Source organism: Homalodisca vitripennis, chromosome 1 (genome assembly GCF_021130785.1).
Source record: "Homalodisca vitripennis isolate AUS2020 chromosome 1, UT_GWSS_2.1, whole genome shotgun sequence".
Taxonomy (NCBI): domain Eukaryota; kingdom Metazoa; phylum Arthropoda; class Insecta; order Hemiptera; family Cicadellidae; genus Homalodisca; species Homalodisca vitripennis.
In genome coordinates, this window is record NC_060207.1 from 4,360,046 (window position 1) to 4,380,443 (window position 20,398).

The following is a 20,398-nucleotide window of genomic DNA, read 5'->3' on the forward strand; positions in this document are numbered from 1 at the left end:
ATGTCTACCCAATTACACATAATAGTACATGCAACCAATACCATAAAGTGAAATAATAGTACACTAAAATATTATTCTATATAGATGAGAAAAATAATAAATCAATAAACTCTTTATAGTAGTAAGTGAAATAAATTAAATTGCACATCAATATATAACTGCAATCTGTAGAATATTGACGAGTACTGAAGGTGATCATGCAATCTACAGATATAACTATCTGCGAATTTAAAACCAGATTACCCATCACCGTAAGACCCAGCCACTACGTGACAAGATATTGTATCAGTAATCCTGAATGGGTTAAAAGTATACGTTAGATTTTTATATCAGCTTCCTTTACCCCATTCCATTTTTTTGGTTGATTATTCTCTGTGAAATTAAATTGATATTAGTCACTGAATTATTATTTTGCTCATTACTTACTAATATTTACGTTTCAGGTGAAAATGGCATCAATATATCTGCAAGATAAAGGATTTTTATCGTGCATTAAAATTGCAGGGACGCCCATTTTACCTCCCTTGGTAAGAAAAACACTTCTTATTATAATGTAGAAATACAGTTTATATTGATGTAGAATACTTCCTAATGTACCTAACTGCAATCACTTTCTTATAACTTGAATTTTATAGTAATATCATAATAAGAGGTTTTTTTCAAACCAATATCGTATTTGGCATATTAAAAACCTTGTTTTTCAATATATTTTATTTTTTATCAAAATCAGTGAGAAAATAATCAAAATCTTTTAAATAACAAACTGGAAGTGTTGCTAGAAACTCCAAAGTGTTTATAGCTTTGTCACTTTCAAAGTTGTAACCACTAAACTTAGGGTATCAGTATTGTTTTTTTCTCTTTTAGTTTAAGTGAGATAATATACTAAATAAGATCAATTAAGTTAAACTTTTATTACATAAATTTTAAGCTCATTACTACATTTACCAACTGGAATTGATAGCTCATTCGTGTTCATTTTATGTAATACATTCACTTAAATAAGGTAATAAAAAGTATAATGATAAACTTATGTAAATTCTCTAATTGTATGTTAAAAAAGTGGTATTTGGTCTACAATACAGAAAATATCAAACAAAATTTAAATTATTGTTTGGCAAAACAACACATAATGCATGCAAATAAATTTCAACCATGTACATGTCAAGCTATAGAATACATCGCTAACGCCTTTACTGCAACGTTAGTCACTTATTGTCTATAGGACAGCTGGCATAGTACGATTGTACATCCACTGCAGTCAGTGTCTTGTACTATAGTATATGTCAAGCTACAGAATACATCGCTAACACCTTTACTGCAATATGAGTCACTTATCGTATATAGAACAGCTGGAATAGTAGGATTGTACATCCACTGCAGTCAGTGTCTTATACTATAGTATATGTCAAGCTACAGAATACATCGCTAACACCTTTACTGCAATATGAGTCACTTATCGTATATAGAACAGCTGGAATAGTAGGATTGTACATGCACTGCAGTCAGTGTCTTATACTATAGTATATGTCAAGCTACAGAATACATCGCTAACACCTTTACTGCAATATGAGTCACTTATCGTATATAGAACAGCTGGAATAGTAGGATTGTACATGCACTGCAGTCAGTGTCTTATACTATAGTACATGTCAAGCTACAGAATACATCGCTAACACCTTTACTGCAATATGAGTCACTTATCGTCTATAGGACTGCTGGAATAGTAGGATTGTGCATGCACTGCAGTTAATGTGTTTAATGTAATGATCAGCTGATTAATCAGCAGAATATTTTGTTCTATAAAGGCAGTTTTGTGTAGCAAGGAATTCTGATGTCTAATTTTGAACATAACATAGCCATGATGGAAAGGGTTGATTTTAATGCAAATGTTGAGTTTAGTTCTATTTCACCTCCCGCTTAGTGTAGCATCTGAAATCTGATACAGTCACATACTTGACTCCTGGAATCCGGGAGTCCACATCCGTCTACGATCACCCCTTTATCTCGATTACACGGGATGGCTGCTGAATAAACCAAAAGAGAGTTCTTTTGTAGTGTAGGTTCTCTGACGTCATAGAAAGCTGAGTTTATTTAGAATTTTGCATCATTTTTATGAATTGTTCCATTCTCCTAATACACATGGTTATTTTTTCTTTGAGTTGAACAATGGTAGATGGTGGGTCCTCGCGGAAAATGTTTTCTTTCAACATTCCCAAGACGTAGGCGTCCGGTGATGTAAGATGGGAGGAGTGGGCTGTGTAAGGAAAATTTATTCTAAGGGAGATGAGACGGTTGCCAAAGGTTTGTTGGAGGAAAGCAATGTTGTTAACGGCAGTGTGACTGGTTGTGCCATCTTGCTGGAACCACTGTAAATTTAATGGCAGGTTTCGTGCACGACAAAATATCCTGAGGTGTCTCACAAAATGATCCAGAATAGCCCTGTATCGATACTGATTTTCTGTAAGAGTCTCTCCATTGTTGCCTTCAAAAAAGTATGGTCCACTATACCCCTCCCAGACACAGTGCACCAAATAGCTACACGCTTACTATGCTGTGGCCTCTCTACAACAATGTCAGGACGTTTAGAGCAACGTTCAGAGGAATATTTCGTTGTAGAAATGTTCCTGAAAACGTAATGCAGTGTATGACAAGCTTGGCCCACCCACACTTCCAATTCCGTATGAGCGAAAATAATGCCCTGCGATAAAAAAACTTCCTCTAGCACCATCTGTTGTTAGCACCATGTTAGCAAAAACTAACCTCAAATAAGAAGAACATGAAGGCGTGGCAACAGTCGACAATTAAATTAGCTGATCCAGAAGGCAACTACAGCTGATTCAGTTTCAGTACTGTTTATTATGGCTAATACTGTAGTTAAAATAATATTGATCATTAAATTAAACCTAGATATCATTTATACAGAAATTATGCTTTATTTGTTTTATAAATATATTTACATCCTTGTAAAAGTTTATTTTTAAATAAAGATAATAATTATTAAATGTAAAGCAGTGTTGAAAGTAAGTGAGTAGGACAGCAGCAAAACTGCTAACAATGCAGAGTAGGCACCTGTGTGTGCTGGAAAGCTGTCTAGATCAGGCCTCAGACTCAGTAACATGTAATTTTCTGTAGCTATATTATAATAATTTTCTAAATTCCTTAAACAATAGTCAATATAATCTTGTAATCAGAAGTGTTCTATTTAAACCATTCAGAATTGTAACATTTATTTAAATCAATCAGTAGAATAAAGAGTAATTTTTTAAGTTTAATTTTGGTGTGAACATTCAGTTTCTTTTCCGGAATCATCCGGTGGTGGCAGCATTATACACCACATTTCGAATATCCCATTTCGGACTTGTTACAGTTGTATGTCAACTTAATTTAGATTTAGATGATCGTGAGCCGTGTAGCAAAGTGTACTGTTTGAAACTAACAAACTTCTACTAAAACCACCGAATAGACTGCTGTACACAGCGGGTTTGTTTATGTGCTGGATTACCAGGTAGAACTCTTATTCTGTGTGTTCTTGTTGTTGTGTTGTGTTGTGTGTTTTCTTGTGGTGTGTGTGTGTTTCTTATTGTATTCAATTATATGTTTACAAAATAATACATTACTGATTAGGATTTGTATTCATATTATTTTAAGGAATTAAGTATCTATATAAACAGTATGGGATGTTAAACTGATTAAATTATTTTTAGTAATGTTTGGCAACGATATATCACCTAGCACTTATACAATGAAATAGCAACAACAGATTATCAATCAATCAATCTTTATTTGCCTTTTTACATATGACATGCATTGACAAAGTCAGTAATATTGTCTAGATGACATGGTCAGAAACAAGCAATAAAACCAAACTATTCAGTTTTTAAAATATCATTACAGTTTAAAATTATTCTTTGAATATCAATATCATAATGAAAGACAATAGTTTAACAAAAGGAGATTTTAAAATAATTGAACAACAAAAGAATTTACAAAAGTTTAACAGATATTAAATTAAAAAATATTTTAACTGATTGCACATGAATTACTACAATACTAGCACAACAATTTGAAATCTTAGGATAACAGGTTACAATATAAGATTCTACAGATGAAATTTACAGTTCTGAATAAAAAAAAGGACAGTTTCTAGATTAAAAATTGAACAATTTACTGAAATCTCATTGTTGTTTACAAATATATGTTTTCAATTGTAGTATAACAGATTTAGCGAGCTGTACAGTGGATCCTGTATACATTATTAACAAACTAAAATTTAATATCCTTGTAGTTAAAAAACTCTGATAGGGTATAGAAGGGATTGTTCAAAAGCCAATGGTACAGTTTGTTTTGAAATATTTTTGTGGGATACTTATCTGCCAAATGTTTTACTTTGTTGAAGATTTTTTGAGAAATTATAATGTGGCTGTTTTGAGATTTGGCTAATCTAACATGATCTATGGCAATATTAGTTCTATTTCTAGTATAGTAGCTGTGTATATCACTTCTTAGAGTGAGAGTTTGAAAATTTTTGAGTAAATAGGTAACTAAATCAAAGATGTAGAGATTTATCACAGTTTGTAATTTAAGTTTAATGAACAGAGGCTTGCAGTGGTCCAGAGAATGGGCCCTCGCTATCACTCGCACAGCTTTCTTTTGCAGAATTAGAATGTCTTCAATCTTACTGCTGTTTCCCCAGATTATTAAACCGTATCTTAAAACTGATTGAAAAAATGCATAATAAGCTGATTTTACATAGTTTTCAGGCACACACGACAATAATCGCCTGAGTAGAAAAATTACCCTAGACAACCTTTTGGATATGTACTCAATATGGGAATTCCAAGTCAAAGTACTATCGATATAGATACCTAAAAATTTTACAGTAGTAAAAAAAGCATTTATTGTATCATCTGATGGTGTTTGTTTTAAGCTGAATATAATATTCTGAGTATTGGCTTCATTGAGCACTAATCCATTGGACCTAAACCACAATGAGGCCTCTTGTACAGTCTCTCTAACAAGATCTTGTAATTCATCGAAATTAGAGTTTATGTTAATAAAAGTTGTGTCATCTGGATATAATAAAGATTTGGCCTTGATATTTTGACGTGACGTCTTAAATTAGGTTGCGGCTCGGAGTCACTCATGAAAAAGTGTAATGCCCGGTAACGTTACGATGCCCGTCCAGTGGGTCCGCCGCACGGGATAAAGCAGATAACTGTGGGTCCGCCGCACGGGATAAAGCAGATAACTATGTTTATTCGTGAAAATGTGGAGTGCTTAGATTCGTCATTTACAACTACTACAACAATAAAGGTAAATAATTGTACACTGATATTTCATTATCGTAAACTATGATTGATTGATTAATTGTTAGATTGACACAAAAGTTGAGAAACTGAGTTTATAGGTTATGTCATACTATTGACAAATGTTGATAGTGTTAAGTAAATTATTAGTTTAAATCACTCTGCAATCAATCGTAATTCAGTCGATTGAGAAGAAACAACGCGTATTGCTAGTCAAACATTTAAAAATAACAAATTATAACCTCTAACCTGTCATAACAGTGCGACCAAACAAACGAACTAAACCGACCAATCACCACGCGCGGAGTTAGAATTTAACTGTGTTTAGCAAGAATTTCAAATTCCAATTTTAGTAAATGTTTTATTCAACTTTACCATTTACAATAACAAATTTTAATTAATTTCAAATTATGTACAATGTTTTAGTAAACAAAATATATTTCTATAGTTAAAATTTGTGCAATTCTTATTTTCATTCAATTCCTTGTTCCTATTGTGCAATTTAATAATATTCATATCAATAAATATTCTACCGAGAAAAAGACGTTGTCACGTAAAATCTTCGCCTGTAAAACCGACTTTACAGGCAACCATAATTTTTTTGGTAAATCATTTATTTGTAATAAGAACAACAGAGGACCCAAAACCGATCCTTGGGGCACTCCAGTAGAAACTTTAGCCTCATCTGACCAGTTTCTATCAACACATACCTTTTGCCTTCGGTTTGATAGATATGACTGAAAAAACTTAGAGGGAGTTCCTGTTACACCATAATAATTTAGTTTAAGGACTAGTTTGTTGTGGTCCACACAGTCAAAAGCCCTGCTCAGGTCGCACAAGGTGGCCTGAGCAAAGGCCTTGTCCTCAAAGGCACTCACAACTTCTCTAATTAGTGCATCTATTGCATCTATGGTGCATTTATCCTTTCTAAAACCAAATTGCGATACATCAAGGTAATAATATTTTTCTAAATATGCTAATAATTGATCGTGAACTAATATTTCTATGATTTTTGATAATGTGGGTAGATTTTTAGGGCCTTTCTTGTATATTGGACAAATTCTGGAAAGTTTGAGCTCTTCTGGAAAATAACCATCATTCAGGCATTTATTAATGCCTAAAGTTAAAGGAGTTAGTATTGTATGATAGATATTTTTTATCATATTGTTGGACATATTGAACATGTCTTTACTGTCAGAGTTTTTTTAGTCTCTTTATAGCTTTAGAAGTGTCATCAACAGAGACTTCTGTAAAGTAAAAGTTATTGCTTTCTATTTGATAGTTACAAATTAGGGTCAAACTGTCTGTGTTGGGATGGTTAATGTTATTTACGGTCTGCTCAACCGAGTCAATGAAAAATTTATTAAAACAGTCTGGTGTGATATCTAATTTAGTTTGAGTTGATGTGTTAGTAGTATTATCTTTTATAAGATTCCAAGCAGCTTTACATTTATTTTTGCTATTTTCAATTTTTGTTGTATTGTAGTATAACTTGGCATTTTTAATAGATTTTATGTAGCATCTTTTGAGGTCAGTATAGTTTGCATATAACCTATCACTGCTTGAATTTTTTACAAGTTTGTTTAGAAACAGAAGCCTTTCTTTCATGTGAACCAATTCTTTTGTATACCATTTTTTATTAAATGTTATGTTTTTCATGGTCTTAAATTTTTTCAAAGTTGAGAAATAAGCAATTTTATTAACAAGAACACTTAAAAAGTGTTGAAACCAATCTTGGGTACTTGCTACATTTTCAGAGTTCATTAAAGCACTCCAGTCATGTGATATCAAACTTTCAGCTAAATTGTTTGTTGCTGATTTTGGGAAACTAATTGTAAAAGAGTTCATGTGCTCCAGTGTTTTGTCATGATATTCAGATTCATTACAGTCAGGATTTATATTGCATGTCATGTTCAAAATAACCCCGTTATGATCTGAGAAAGGAAAATCAAATATTTTGGATTCCAAAACTTGCCCTGGACAGTTAACAAATATATTGTCAAGACAACGGTCACCTCTCGTAGGAGCATTGTTGATGTAAAAGTAGTTGAATTGTCTCAAAACATTAAGAAAAATTCTTGTAGTTTTATTGTTTGATGTTACATCAAAGCTAGCATTAATGTCCCCCCCAATTACTATTGAATAGCCGTGATATGATGAGATGAAAGATAAAAATTCTTCTAACAGTTCTAAGAAAATATATGGATTTCCTGCAGGAGAATGATAGATTGATGCTGTAACAACTTTAAGAGAATCAATAACCACTGCAGACACCTCAAAGTTTAATTCAGAGCAAAATTTACTAACATCAATCTTTTTTGAACCAAAAGCCCTATTAATAAACACAAGAGTTCCTCCCCTGATATTATCTTTTCTGCAAAAGTCAGCTGGACAATAAAAGTTTTTCGGGCAGAATAAAGAGGGAGCACCTTCATCTAGCCAATGCTCAGATAGACCAATAATTGATATTTTATTTTTTTCATTATCTGGCAGAAAGCTTTCTAGAATATCCACTTTATTTTGGAATCCCTGTATATTTAAGAACAAAAGAATAATATTTTTTGGATGATTAGTTTTTTAGGTTTGTAGAACTACTTACTATATTACTCTTATTATAAATCATATCGTCCTGGTATCCAAAGTGTTAAAAACCATAGTTATTTTCTTTGATGATTTAAGTTATGTACTTTTATAGAAGAAGTAACTAATTTATTAAATTTATTTCTTGTGTCTTTTTTACAAACTAAAAGTACCATATTTTAAATTTATTATTATTTTTTTGCAGCAAATTTTATTTTAAACCTTATATTTTTTGTACTACAAAGTATTTTATTCAGAAAAATTTGTAAAAATAAGTTTACTAACAGGTAGAAATTTATTTAATAAACTGTTATTATCTGTATTCATCATGTCCTATTTGAGGGTACCTCGTGGACACACATAGCTAAAAAAAATTGTAAAAATAAGTTTACTAACAGGTAGAAATTTATTTAATAAACTGTTATTATCTGTATTCATCATGTCCTATTTGAGGATACCTCGTGGACATACATAGCTAACAAAAATTGTTAAGTATATAAAAAGTCTAAAATTTAAAGTTATCTTAAAGTTAAATAATTAGACTCTTTACTAAGATTTTTTTAATAAAAAGGGTTTTGAATTTTACTGAAGAATTCTGGATATTGGAACTTAATTAACTTATTTAAAAATATATTTATTTGTCTATACAAAATTTATCTGTTCTCCTTCCTTATAAAATGTGTGGTCATTGTCACCTGTAAATATTAAGATTATTGTTTTCAATAAAAACTTAGTATATACTAGTGTCTCAGATACACTAATTTATTTTCTTAGATGATGCATTTGTATTGTGTAAAAACAAATGATGAATCACAATTATCAATTACTAATAATTTATAAATTAAAATCAATTCTTTACAATGTCACAAGATTGAAATATTACAATGGATATTAAATTATTTATTTATTTAACTATATGTTTACAGATTACTGAAGAACGAAGGAAAGAGCTAAATGAAGATAAAGCAAAAGCAATTTCAATTGAAAAAAAACTAGTGCACAAACGCAGCAGTATCGATAGTGGCGTTATGACGGGAAGTTACATAGAGTACTTTAAAAATAGTGAGTTGAAACAAACAAGTTGTCAACTTTCTACATCTAATCTTACAAGAAATGGCAATGATAATTTTTTTGATTTCAACATTAACTCACAACCATCTGAAGCCAATGGTGATGTCAGTGACAGTTTCATGAAATCTGCTCTAGAAGATCCATATTTTAAGGAATATTTCTACAACACTGCTGACAGAGTATTCAAAAGTAGCAATCATAATGGTACATCTCAGTCTTCCCAAAGTGAAAATATCCCCAGCGACAGTTTCTTGAGATCTGCATTGGAGGATGCTGAATTCCGGGAGTTTTTCTGTACGACTGCTGATAAGATTTTTAAGAACAATATAATAAATAGTGATGGAGACCTATTAGACAATAAGCCCTTGAATTTTGAAATTGATAGTGCAATATGTAATGAAGATACTGTAAGAGAAACATATGAAGTGTCTTCAGAATTGTCACAATATTTTAAATCAAATGAATCTCTAGATGTTAGCATTCGTGATAATCCATCTCCGGTTACAAATTCTGTGAAGAGTGATCCTATTCATGAATCACCAGAAAGTGTGAAAAACAATGTACAAGACACTCAAATGGAATCACAGTCCCCTCCTCCTCATGCTTCTCGGCTGGTCAGACGAAACTCTTACACATTAGACAGTCCAAGCCCTGTCCTTTTGGAACATATGGCAAAAGAGAATGAAAAGTGGATCTCACTTACAGATAAGAAGGAAAAAGACAAAGGACTTGAATTTAAACCGTTTTTGTCAGCTAGGAAGCCAAGGAAAACTTGGAACAAAAGTTGCAGTGTTCATTCTCCAATTGTAAAAGCTAATATTCTAACTTCAAAACGTTCTAATGTTCCTATTAAAAGCGCCAAGACTTTTGTCAAATGTTCTGTGAAAAGCAAGAAAACAATTAACTCTCTCCCTTCCAGTTCCCGCACAAGCCCCACTCACTTGAGTCTGCTCGCACATTCAACTGAGTGCATAAAAACTATGACAGAAACTTCATCCAATATCGGTCAAAATAATGTAGAATTCAATTTTGACTCAATTCCAGAACCTATTAAAGAAGTTAAAACTCCTCAACAGATTCCTCAATCAACTAGTGGGATGTACGTCAATGAGAATACGATCACAGGAGCTAGTAGTGTTAATGTATCTTCTGTATCAAACAAAGAGAACACATCTGAAAGTTCACAGTTCATATGTGACACTGACAATTCTTTACTTCCCTCTATAGAGCCAAGTGACTCCGCTAGTCAGATTTCAGTAGTAAGTCAGTCAACATTACTTCCACAAAAACAAATATACAATGCACCTGTAGACAATATTAACTCTCAGTGCAACAGAGGACAGTCTAGTGATGTAGATGATGGCGTATCAATATGTAGTAGTTTAAGTTTGTCCAAATTTTTGACATCGGATGAAATACTGTCAAGACCCTCGACTGCAGAAGATTTGTCGACACTATTTTCTGAGCTGCAGTTGCACCATGAACGGCAAATAAAGGAACTTTTAGAAAAACAACACAAGGAAAAAGTTATGTTAACACAGTTGCATTCAAACAGTGGAACGTTATTGAGCAGAAGTGCATCTCACTTAAGTGTTTATGATCTCCCCTGTGAAAACAGTATTTCTCAAATGAGTTCAGATGAAAAACAATCCTCATGCAGCCGAGAGCTGTTTCCTAATGAGAATATAATAACTGCTAACAAAGTACAATTTAAGGCTCAAAAACGCAATTCAGATAAAGAACAGGTAAGCTTATCACAAGTGTTTTAAGTGTCAAGTATTTGTTTAAGAATCAAACTCTGTTAAATATAAATAATCTAGTCTCGCGTTTGAGATAGTTGGGAAATTAGTTGGAAAACATTAATTGAAATCTAAAGTGTTGAGAGTATTCTTTATTACGTGATCCTTAAAATCAGTATGATGCTAAATATAATTTAACAAAAATAAAACAAGTATAATCAAGTTTAAGTCCACAACAATTGAATGGCTCTGCTGCTTGTGTAGGTACCAATATATTCACATTGGTATATCTTGTGAGTTAACTCTCCAGGTCAGAAATTCTTGCACTGAATCGAAGGGTCTTTTCTCAAGCCACGATTTCAGACTTTTCTCCAGCTTTCTGTATTCCATATTATTCAGTTCATTTGGAAGAATATTGAAGATTCAGCATATGTATGTAGGCTTGGCCTTAGAGTTGCAGACCTGTCTCTATTGGCAGAGTGAAGTCATACCTTGTCTTGGTGTTTTTTTAACATTACGAGATTTAGCTATTATGATGCATTCCGTAATGTAAATGCTTACAGCTGTTAAAAGCTTCCACTCTCTGAACACTTCCCTACAGTTTTCCCTATAATCCAGACCAGCTATAATCCTCAGACCCCTCTTCTGGAGAATGAGCACCCTCCGAAGATTTTCTTTTGTTGAGCCACCCCAGGCAATAATCCCATACCCCTATAATGGCTTTCAAATAAATCGAAATAGGCTATTATTCTGGCTCTATTGGCACTGATAGCTCTAATTCTCTTGATTGCATACATTGATGAGTTTAGTCTAAGACATAAGCTATTGATGTGATATTTTGTCATGAAAGTTTGTCATCATAACTAGGTAATTTGTTGAGTTAACAGACCAGAGATTTGGTAGAGCTAAATGTCATTCCTCCTCTTCCAAACAAAATTTGCTTTATCCTTGATTCATTAAAAATAGGCTGTTGCTCCTGCAGTAGTCCATAGCAAGATTCACAGCTATATATGAGTTTATTTCTAGATTTTCCACTAAGTCGTAGGAAGTTAAAAACATAGTCATCAGCGTACATTATCAAGTTGCTGTTGGTAATTGGAATATTTGGCAGATCATTAGTAAATAAAATGAACAATACAAAATCTAAGATTGACCATTGTGGTACACCACGGTTCATTGGTAGTACTTCAGATCTTGAAATTTTAATGACTCCTTTTGATTTCTGAGCCACCTCAACAACTTGCTCTCCACCCACTTGGTAAGATCTATATATCTAATTACTTTGCATCCAGCCTATTTATAATCTACATTGAATACTACATAGTTAAACATAACTGTGATGTTTGAATTACAATCAACTAAGTGCAGGTCAAGTAAAGAATTTGGATTTGATACATATATGACACTCTATATTATAACTTTAAAAATTAAAAAGATTTTTGCATTTTTATTTGGGAGTATTTTTTTACATTTATTTGAGTTTGACTTCAAAAAGTACACTGGTATTGAAGATCCAATTCCATATTTACTCTACTCTAATTTTACTATAATATCTTTCTGAACTAGTAATAATTAGATCATGAACTTAACTGTATAAAACATCATTTTTGTGACTGTTTTTTTTGAAGTATTGTAAATAATTTTATTCCAAAATAGAAATACGCAACTCTCACATAAACAACAAATAATTTTTAAAATATATAATTCAGCCTTGTGAATTTATTAACTAAAAATGTTCATGACTTTTGCACGGGTTTGATATGCTTTAAAACCTTTAAAATAAAAACCATATTTGTGGCTTCTCAGCCTGAATTGTAATTATTGCACTTTATATGATTATAAAATGTATAATAAAATGCCTAATCTATAAGTTTATCTTCATGACATAACTAAACTAAAGTATTCTTTTCTATTTTAACCCTCTTGTGTGTGTAGGCTATCTAGACTTAAAAATTACACTCACTAGTTGCATTCAGTAGCGTTTAATATATTTATTTTGTTATGTTCAAAGTCAGTATATTAGTAAGTAAGTGCAAGGAACAGAATCACTGTACTGGCCCAGGCAAGAGGTCATCTTTGTTTATTATCTATATATCGAGCCTGTAATATGTTACATATGGTATATCCATACAATCAGTTCATGTATATCCATATAGTTTAGCCATAAATTGACCAACGCATATTTTTGGCTCATAACTTTTGACCGTACTGAACCCTTAAGTAAAACAGCAATTCCATCACAGTGAAATTATTTAAAAGAGCAGAAAGTCAGAACTAATCTACTCCGACCAGCTCTGTAAAATCTGGAACATCTAATAAAGATATTTTCTCTATTTATTCTCAGTCGCTACATTTGTGTGACCTACCCCTATTCAGACCGAGGCTTTGGAAAGGCAATATCAAACAATAATCATTCTTGTTGAAAAGCATACTAGTAATATAGAGTTAAAATAGGAAAGGCAAGCTATTATAGATGTCTAATGTGATGCTCTAGCATTTTATTAATACTATATTTTACATTAAATTACAGGGTTTATATTGATTTCAGACTGCAGCTGTAAAAATAACTGCATGGGCCCGAGGATATTTGACCAGACGGCTACTGAAGACTGAAAAAGTTCAACAGATCATAGACGTTATCAAGGAATCACTTACCTGTGCTTTCTCTCTGCAGTGCGAGTCCCAGCTTAGGAGGAATGACCTAGAACTACATGAGCGACTGGCTCACCAGGTAAAGATAATGTTTATGTATTAAGAATATTTCTGATGTTTAAGTTCAGTATATAATTTGTTGACTTAGTTGTTGTAGACCCTTCTTTCATTGATTTCTGTAGGGAAAAATACTTTGTATTATTCACAGTTATTTCTATAACTTTGTAAAACAATAATTTAAAATTTTAAAATAAGGCAGAGATCAGCGAAAGCCCTTTAATTCATTGTTAAAAAGTCATCATACTAGAACTCAATATTTTATATTTATTATTGTTTTTAATAGTGTGGCACACAGTGCCTTGGCCAATGGACAAAAAAAAAAAAACAATTTTTTGTCCTTTTGGGTTTTAATATGTAAACAGAGTCGTAAAAAGAGCTTAGTTATAAGAATAGAACTGGTGTTTCCTAACACTCATTGGGTCATTAGTTACCAGTCAAAAGTCCACTTTTAGAATTTCCCGTTCACATTAATTATCAGTATAAATGGGTCAAGCATAAAGACCACTCTTTGCTCTCTGGACACATACCGATGAAATCACCAATAGTTTCAGTGACAACTAATCATAAATTACTTTAAAAAATGGCTGACTGACTACAATCTCAGTGTAAGTGGTCTCAAGAAACAGTGAATTAGTGATGGTTTTAGGTTTAGGTAAACAAATAACCTCTGATCACCATCTTACCTGGAGTATTGTTCAGTCCATTCACATTAAAAACTGAACAAACACTCTATGAAAAAACAAGATAAGCACTTCTTAAAAGCTTTAGGAGTTGCTGACCTAGATTTCACAGGCAGTTTTGTATAACACTTAAATAACAATTACCATCAAGAAAGTTTTATTTTAACAAATATGGATCCAACCACATTTCTTTATGCTAACTGAAGGATAAATGCTAACCCAGTCAGCTGATCAAATAACTGACTCACAAAGGAAATTACACTGGGATAGCCAACTCATAAGTTAGTGACGCAATAATTGTGACGTAATTAGCTCTATACCACTCAATCTAGTACACCTGCTGTGAAGCAAAACATCACAGTTATATGGGAGCGGTGACCCAGCAGTGCTGACAGTGCAGACTCAGCATCTGACACTCGGAACACAGCAACTACTCTGCCTGTGCCTCTACACATTACTGACTTGACTGACCAGATGGTAATTGCCAGGTATAACTGGGATATAATTTTTTATAACTGTTTATAAAAAACAGTTTTCTATTTTTACTTTTAAAAAACATTAACCACGAGGAGTCTGCCAAACCTCGTTATAAAAAACAGTTTCCCAATTTTAAAATATTAACCACGAGGAGTCTGCCAAACCTCGTTATAAAAAACAGTTTCACAATTTTAAAATATAACCACAAGGAGTCTGCCAAACCTCGTTATAAAAAACAGTTTCCCAATTTTAAAATATTAACCACGAGGAGTCTGCCAAACCTCGTTATAAAAAACAGTTTCCCAATTTTAAAATATTAACCACGAGGAGTCTGCCAAATCTCGTTATAAAAAAAACAGTTTTTCCATTTTACATTAACCACGAGGAGTCTGCCAAACCTCGTTATAAAAAACAGTTTTCCATTTTACATTAACCAGAGGAGTCTGTCAAACCTCGTTATAAAACCAGTTTACATATTCACACTTGAAAAACATTGACTCAACCTATTGACCAATAAAATGGAAACAGAAACAAATGCACTGTATGAGGTAGGAGGTTTGGTATTTGCAAAGGTCAAAGGATATCCCTACCGGCCATCGGTGATAAAAGGGATTACAAAATCCGACAGAACTACCAAATACAATGTCACATTTTGCGGAGATGAAAACACCGCAAATATCAAACAAAATGACATGTGCCTGTATTCGGAATACAAACTAATGCATGGAAAACCAAAACCAGACAATTAAAAAAACAAAAAATTTAATGAGGCACTGAAAGATACTGAACTTTTTTTAAAAACATATCTTATAATAAATGTCCAACAGAGAGCAGCCTCAATAAAAGCCTAAAAGGCTCTATTAGTCAAAACTCAATATTAGAAAGTACACTACCAGAGCTAGAAGAAAGCTTAATTGAAAGTGAACTTCAAAATGAGGAAGACAGTCTAATCATGACAGAAAAATTGGGGAAAGCACTGCTTAACACATTCGCTAACCGAAATGTAAAAACTTTTTCGTTAATATGGACCGGCTGGCACACATATGTGCCGGCTAGTTGATTCTTATAGACCGATGGCACATATTTGTGCCGCTCGGTACAGTTCCAGTGGACCGACGGCACATATTTGTGCCAGTGTAGTATTATTAAATAAAAGGCTGTGGTAACGATCGGTCTATTCTTTCGACTTCATTCTTTCATATCGGTCTACAGGGATGTCTGGCACATATTTGTGCCGCTTGGTCTCTCGGTATGTTCACTTTTTCTTCCTTGGTGCAGTTCAAGGTCTCAGGTCAAAAAAGCCATGACCCAGTCAAATTGAACAAGAGGCCTACGGTGTCATGTTTGTAGAATAAGACAGAAAAAGCGGAAAACAACTTTCTTCACATGTTCCAGCTGCACAGATGAAAAGGACAATAAATTCGGACTCTGCATGCCAGAGTGTTTCAATGAATTTCACAAGTGAAAAACTAAAACAAAATGTGTGTTACCTAAGACATTTTTTATTTCCTAACTGTTTTATGTCAAAGATAAAATGTAGCTCATTACATAAATGGAGTCATAAATAAGAGACATTTGTGTGAGTTTATTTTAATAACATATTCTGCTATTTCCAAAGTGTTTATCCAAAGATCTTGTTTTAGTTTGTACAATACACATAACTACCATGTCAACACTAGTTTTTATTATTTTCCCAATGTGTCCTAACACAGTTATGGCAATTTTTACGTGACTTTCAACTAGAAAAAGTTTATATTTGAGGTTTAGCCTAAGCCTAATTTTTTACTACAGACCGACCGGCACATATATGTGCCACTAGCCAAAATGTATACAACGTAAAAAAGGGATGTGGAATCAAGTTATACGTTTGCCTAAGGCTATAAAATGATATATAAATTGATTTGAACAAAGTTGTACTCTTGGGCCACGGTAATGACCACACTACTTTGAGCTGGTCTGTGAGAAGTGCCCAACTCACACAATGGTGGTCTATCTTGATGGACCTACCGGCACATATATGTGCCGGTTGGTAGCGAACGTGTTAAAGAAAATGAGGCCCTCAAAGAATACAATCGAAGGCTAAACTCTTTGTTAAACACTATGGAGGCTAAAATTGAATACTAAAGCAGAGAAGAAGAAAAAATCTCTCAAGAGTAGAAAATCTTTAAAAAAAATTCTGATATGGACAAGCAACTTAGTAAAGAAAAACTGCTTATTGATACACACAAGACCTTTGAAGACCATGATAGAAAACAAGCAAAAGTTCTGTATGAATATGAACAAAAGATTAAAGAGCAATTTAAAGAGATAATAATTTTAAAAAAATGTTTAAACCAAGAAAATCTATCACAAGAAAAGGTTCTTGAAGAAAATACACAAACAGATTCTCCATCATTTTCAACAGCTGAATCAACTCCACTGGTAAAAGAGATTGTTCAACTAAAAAAAAAAAAAACAACTACAGCTTACTAGAGCAAAAACCTAACCTTTTAAATCTAGATAATCAAAACTGTAAATAATATCTAAGAAATCAAAAGAAAGGGGAAGCTATCAACCAACCTTATAACTCTTAAAAAAAACAAAAATTTAAAAGAAATTCTAAAAATAAACTTAGCATCTCTTTACAAGTGCAAAGAATGAAAGACCAAACAATCTTATCAAAAGAACCTTAAATAAATTATGTATTGGCTCATTTGAGGGTGTTGTATTGCCAATCAAACCTACTATTTAAATCCTCTCACAACAGCCTTTGCTCATAATACATTTTAACATTTCACAACCTTAATCTAAACAAAAGACCTTACAGGAGTTATGATTTTTTGCAGTAATTTTTACCAAATTAAGAGAGTTGTTATACCTAGAATTAATAGTCTATGTGTAGATAAAGAGTTTGAATGCTGTATTGTTTCCTGCCGAGTTGTTTATTTTTCTTTTGTACTGGTTGGGTTGTATAGAACACCAGGATTATTTTATGATGGTCTCCTTCCTAGATAAACTTGATACTGTTTCAACGATTTTAATAGAAACTTATGACCATGTTATTTTAACAGGCGATGTTAACATAAACGTATTACAATGTTCTAAACGTCACGATAGATTATGTAATATTTTAAGGCAATACAACGTGCAATATTTAGTGAATTTTCTGACTAGAGTTACTCAACTGTGAAAGTGCAATTGATAATATTATTACTAATATACCAGGGAAGTCATTGATAATTTAAGGTATAATAACTGAACTCTCCGATCATGATGCACAACTTTTAACAATTGAAATATGTAGTAGAAAAAAAGCAACATGCAAAACTTACACAGAATACACAGAAAGTTTTCTAGTAAAAATTTAGAAATCTTTAAAAACAGGTTGAGCAACTGGAGGTGTACAATGCAACAGTAGACACTAAATACAATGTTTTTTTATAAAATATTTATTTACTGCTTTGATATAAGTTTTCCATTAGTCAAGACTAGTGTAAATTTAAATAAAGGCAAATGGCAAAATCATGATCTTAAAAAAGAAAAAGAGCAGATTATAAACTTAAGTCAAACCATCAGATTAACGAAAGATACAGCACAAAATAAGCTATTAGCTAAAAGAGATGAAAAAGAATTATAGTAAAAAATTAAACCCAACAAAAAAGAATATATTGAAAATAAAATTAAAAATTCTGAAAACATTTGTAAGTCTACATGGAAAATAATAAATAATGATATAAAAAATTATCAGAATATTAATAAGGAAATTGAATTGATTTCTGAAGGCCATTAATACACCAAACCAGAGAATATTTTGTGAAATTTTTAATAATTATTACATTAACATTGTTGATAAAGAAGTAATACCAAATTTATCAACAAGCACTACAGTTAATGATAGGTATTCTAATAATTTTTAATGACAGTCTTAACAGAAAAAAGTTCTACACTAAACCAGTAAGCGAGGAAGAATTGAACCAAATTATAATGTCATTCCTAACAAGTATTCAGCAGGTTATGATGAAATTCCAATGCCAGTTATCAAGGAAGCTAAAATGTACCTAATTAAGCCCTTGGCGCATTTAATAAATTCTTCTTTTGTATCTAGAATCTTTCCCGAAAAAATAAAAATCTCAAAAATTATAACTGTTTACAAAAAAAGAAGTGAAACTGACCCTAATAAATTATCGACTTTTATCAATTTTACCAACCTTTTCTAAAAGTTTTGAACATGTTATGTATTTACAATTAGTTTTATTTTCTAGAGGCAAATAATATATTTGACAGATAATAGCACGGCTTTAGAGCTGACAAATCTGTTACAACTGCTGGAACACATTTCATTGAGACCTTAGTAGACAACATTGATAAAGGGAATGATACGATTGGTATTTTTATGGATCTTACTAAAGCATTTGATAGTGTATTACATGAAGTTTTAATGGAAAATGTAAAGAATATTGGTATTAAAAACGTTGCATTAAATTCAAAAATCAACAATAAAAAAAATCAAAAATCAATTTTTAAGTTTGGCTTCTTATATTTCAAACAGATCACAATATGTTGACTTGCCGTTTGTGACTTCAACAAATTTAATCACACATGCAAAATCTTCTTTACAAATAACACGCCACAGGGTTCCATCCTAGGACCTATTCTTTTCCTGATTTATTTGTTGGGTTTACCGAATGTTTTGACAAGTGATCAGAGCAAGCTGTGTTTATATGCAGGTGACTCTAATTTAATAGTTACTGGTAAAAACTTGAATGAAATAGAAATTGTAGCTAAAACGGAGCTCATGTATATCAATTACTGTTTCAAGTATATACATTCCATAAACAGTTGAAATTCCCAATTTAGTAAAGATTTATTACTAAACTTTAACAAAACTAATTTAATTTCTTTCTGCACAAAACAAAATAGAAATAAAACCCATGCCAAATATAACAAGAGACAATGTAAAAATTTCTCAGTTAACAAAAACCAAATTTCTAGGATTACTTTTCGATGGGAACCTTACTTGGGATGAGCATATTTTGGCCTTGTAAAAAAAGATCTCTTCCGGATTATTTGCTCTTAAATCCATGTTCAAATATTGCTCAATAGAAATTCAAAAAACCATTTACTATGCCCACATATATTCTCATATAACCTTTGGTGTTTGTGTTGTATGGGGCCACTAGTAATACATATCTGCAACTTCAAAAAAATGCAATTAGAATAATATTAAATTTAAAGGACCGGGATTCTGTGAAAGATTATCTTTCTAAATTGGGAATTTCAACTGTTTATGGAATATATTTGAAACAGTAATGATAGTCAGATCAAATGTTTATAAATTACCTCGTATAGGGTCAAGTCATGACTATTTTACTCGAAATAAAATCCAATTGGTAGTACATAAACACTCGTTGGAATTTCATTATAAGAAACTAAGCTCGGCAGGAATTAAGTTTATGAATAAAATTCCAAAAGACTTACTCAGTATAGAAAATAATTTATTGTTCAAAAAACACCTTAAAATAGTTTTAACCAATAAAGTTTTATATTCATTAGAATAATTTATGAAAATATAAAAATATTTTGAATAAAATTGACTGATGCCGTTCTTTATTTTTATAATTTTAAATGTAATTGTACAAATTATATTATTAAAGTTGTTTTGAATTTAATTAGCTTTAAATTTACAAATAATAGTCCTAAAATATACATATAATTGCAATCCAACTTGTTTGAAAAACAGCAGTTAAATTTTTTCACATTGAACTAGGCCTATCTCATTAATTTAAACTTTGATTTATTTCATACCCCCTCCCCCAATATGCTGTGCTTTTCAATAAGATTCATATTCTCCCAA

The 20,398-nt window shown here is 32.0% G+C and overlaps 1 protein-coding gene across 4 annotated transcripts in view; it reads left to right on the forward strand.

Moving 5' to 3' along the window:
• LOC124356683 (centriolar coiled-coil protein of 110 kDa-like) overlaps positions 1–20,398 on the forward strand; it is a 60,840-nt gene that overhangs the window by 16,784 nt on the left and 23,658 nt on the right. For 2 of the 4 annotated variants that reach the window (XM_046807840.1, XM_046807831.1), the window contains exons 2-4: positions 444–527; positions 8,813–10,702; positions 13,245–13,427. In XM_046807840.1, coding sequence (XP_046663796.1) covers positions 450–527; positions 8,813–10,702; positions 13,245–13,427 — 2,151 coding nt within the window. In that variant the 5' untranslated portion in view covers positions 444–449. The remainder of the gene's footprint in view (positions 1–443; positions 528–8,812; positions 10,703–13,244; positions 13,428–20,398) is intronic. The other 2 variants (XM_046807858.1, XM_046807848.1) reach the window with 1 other exon arrangement.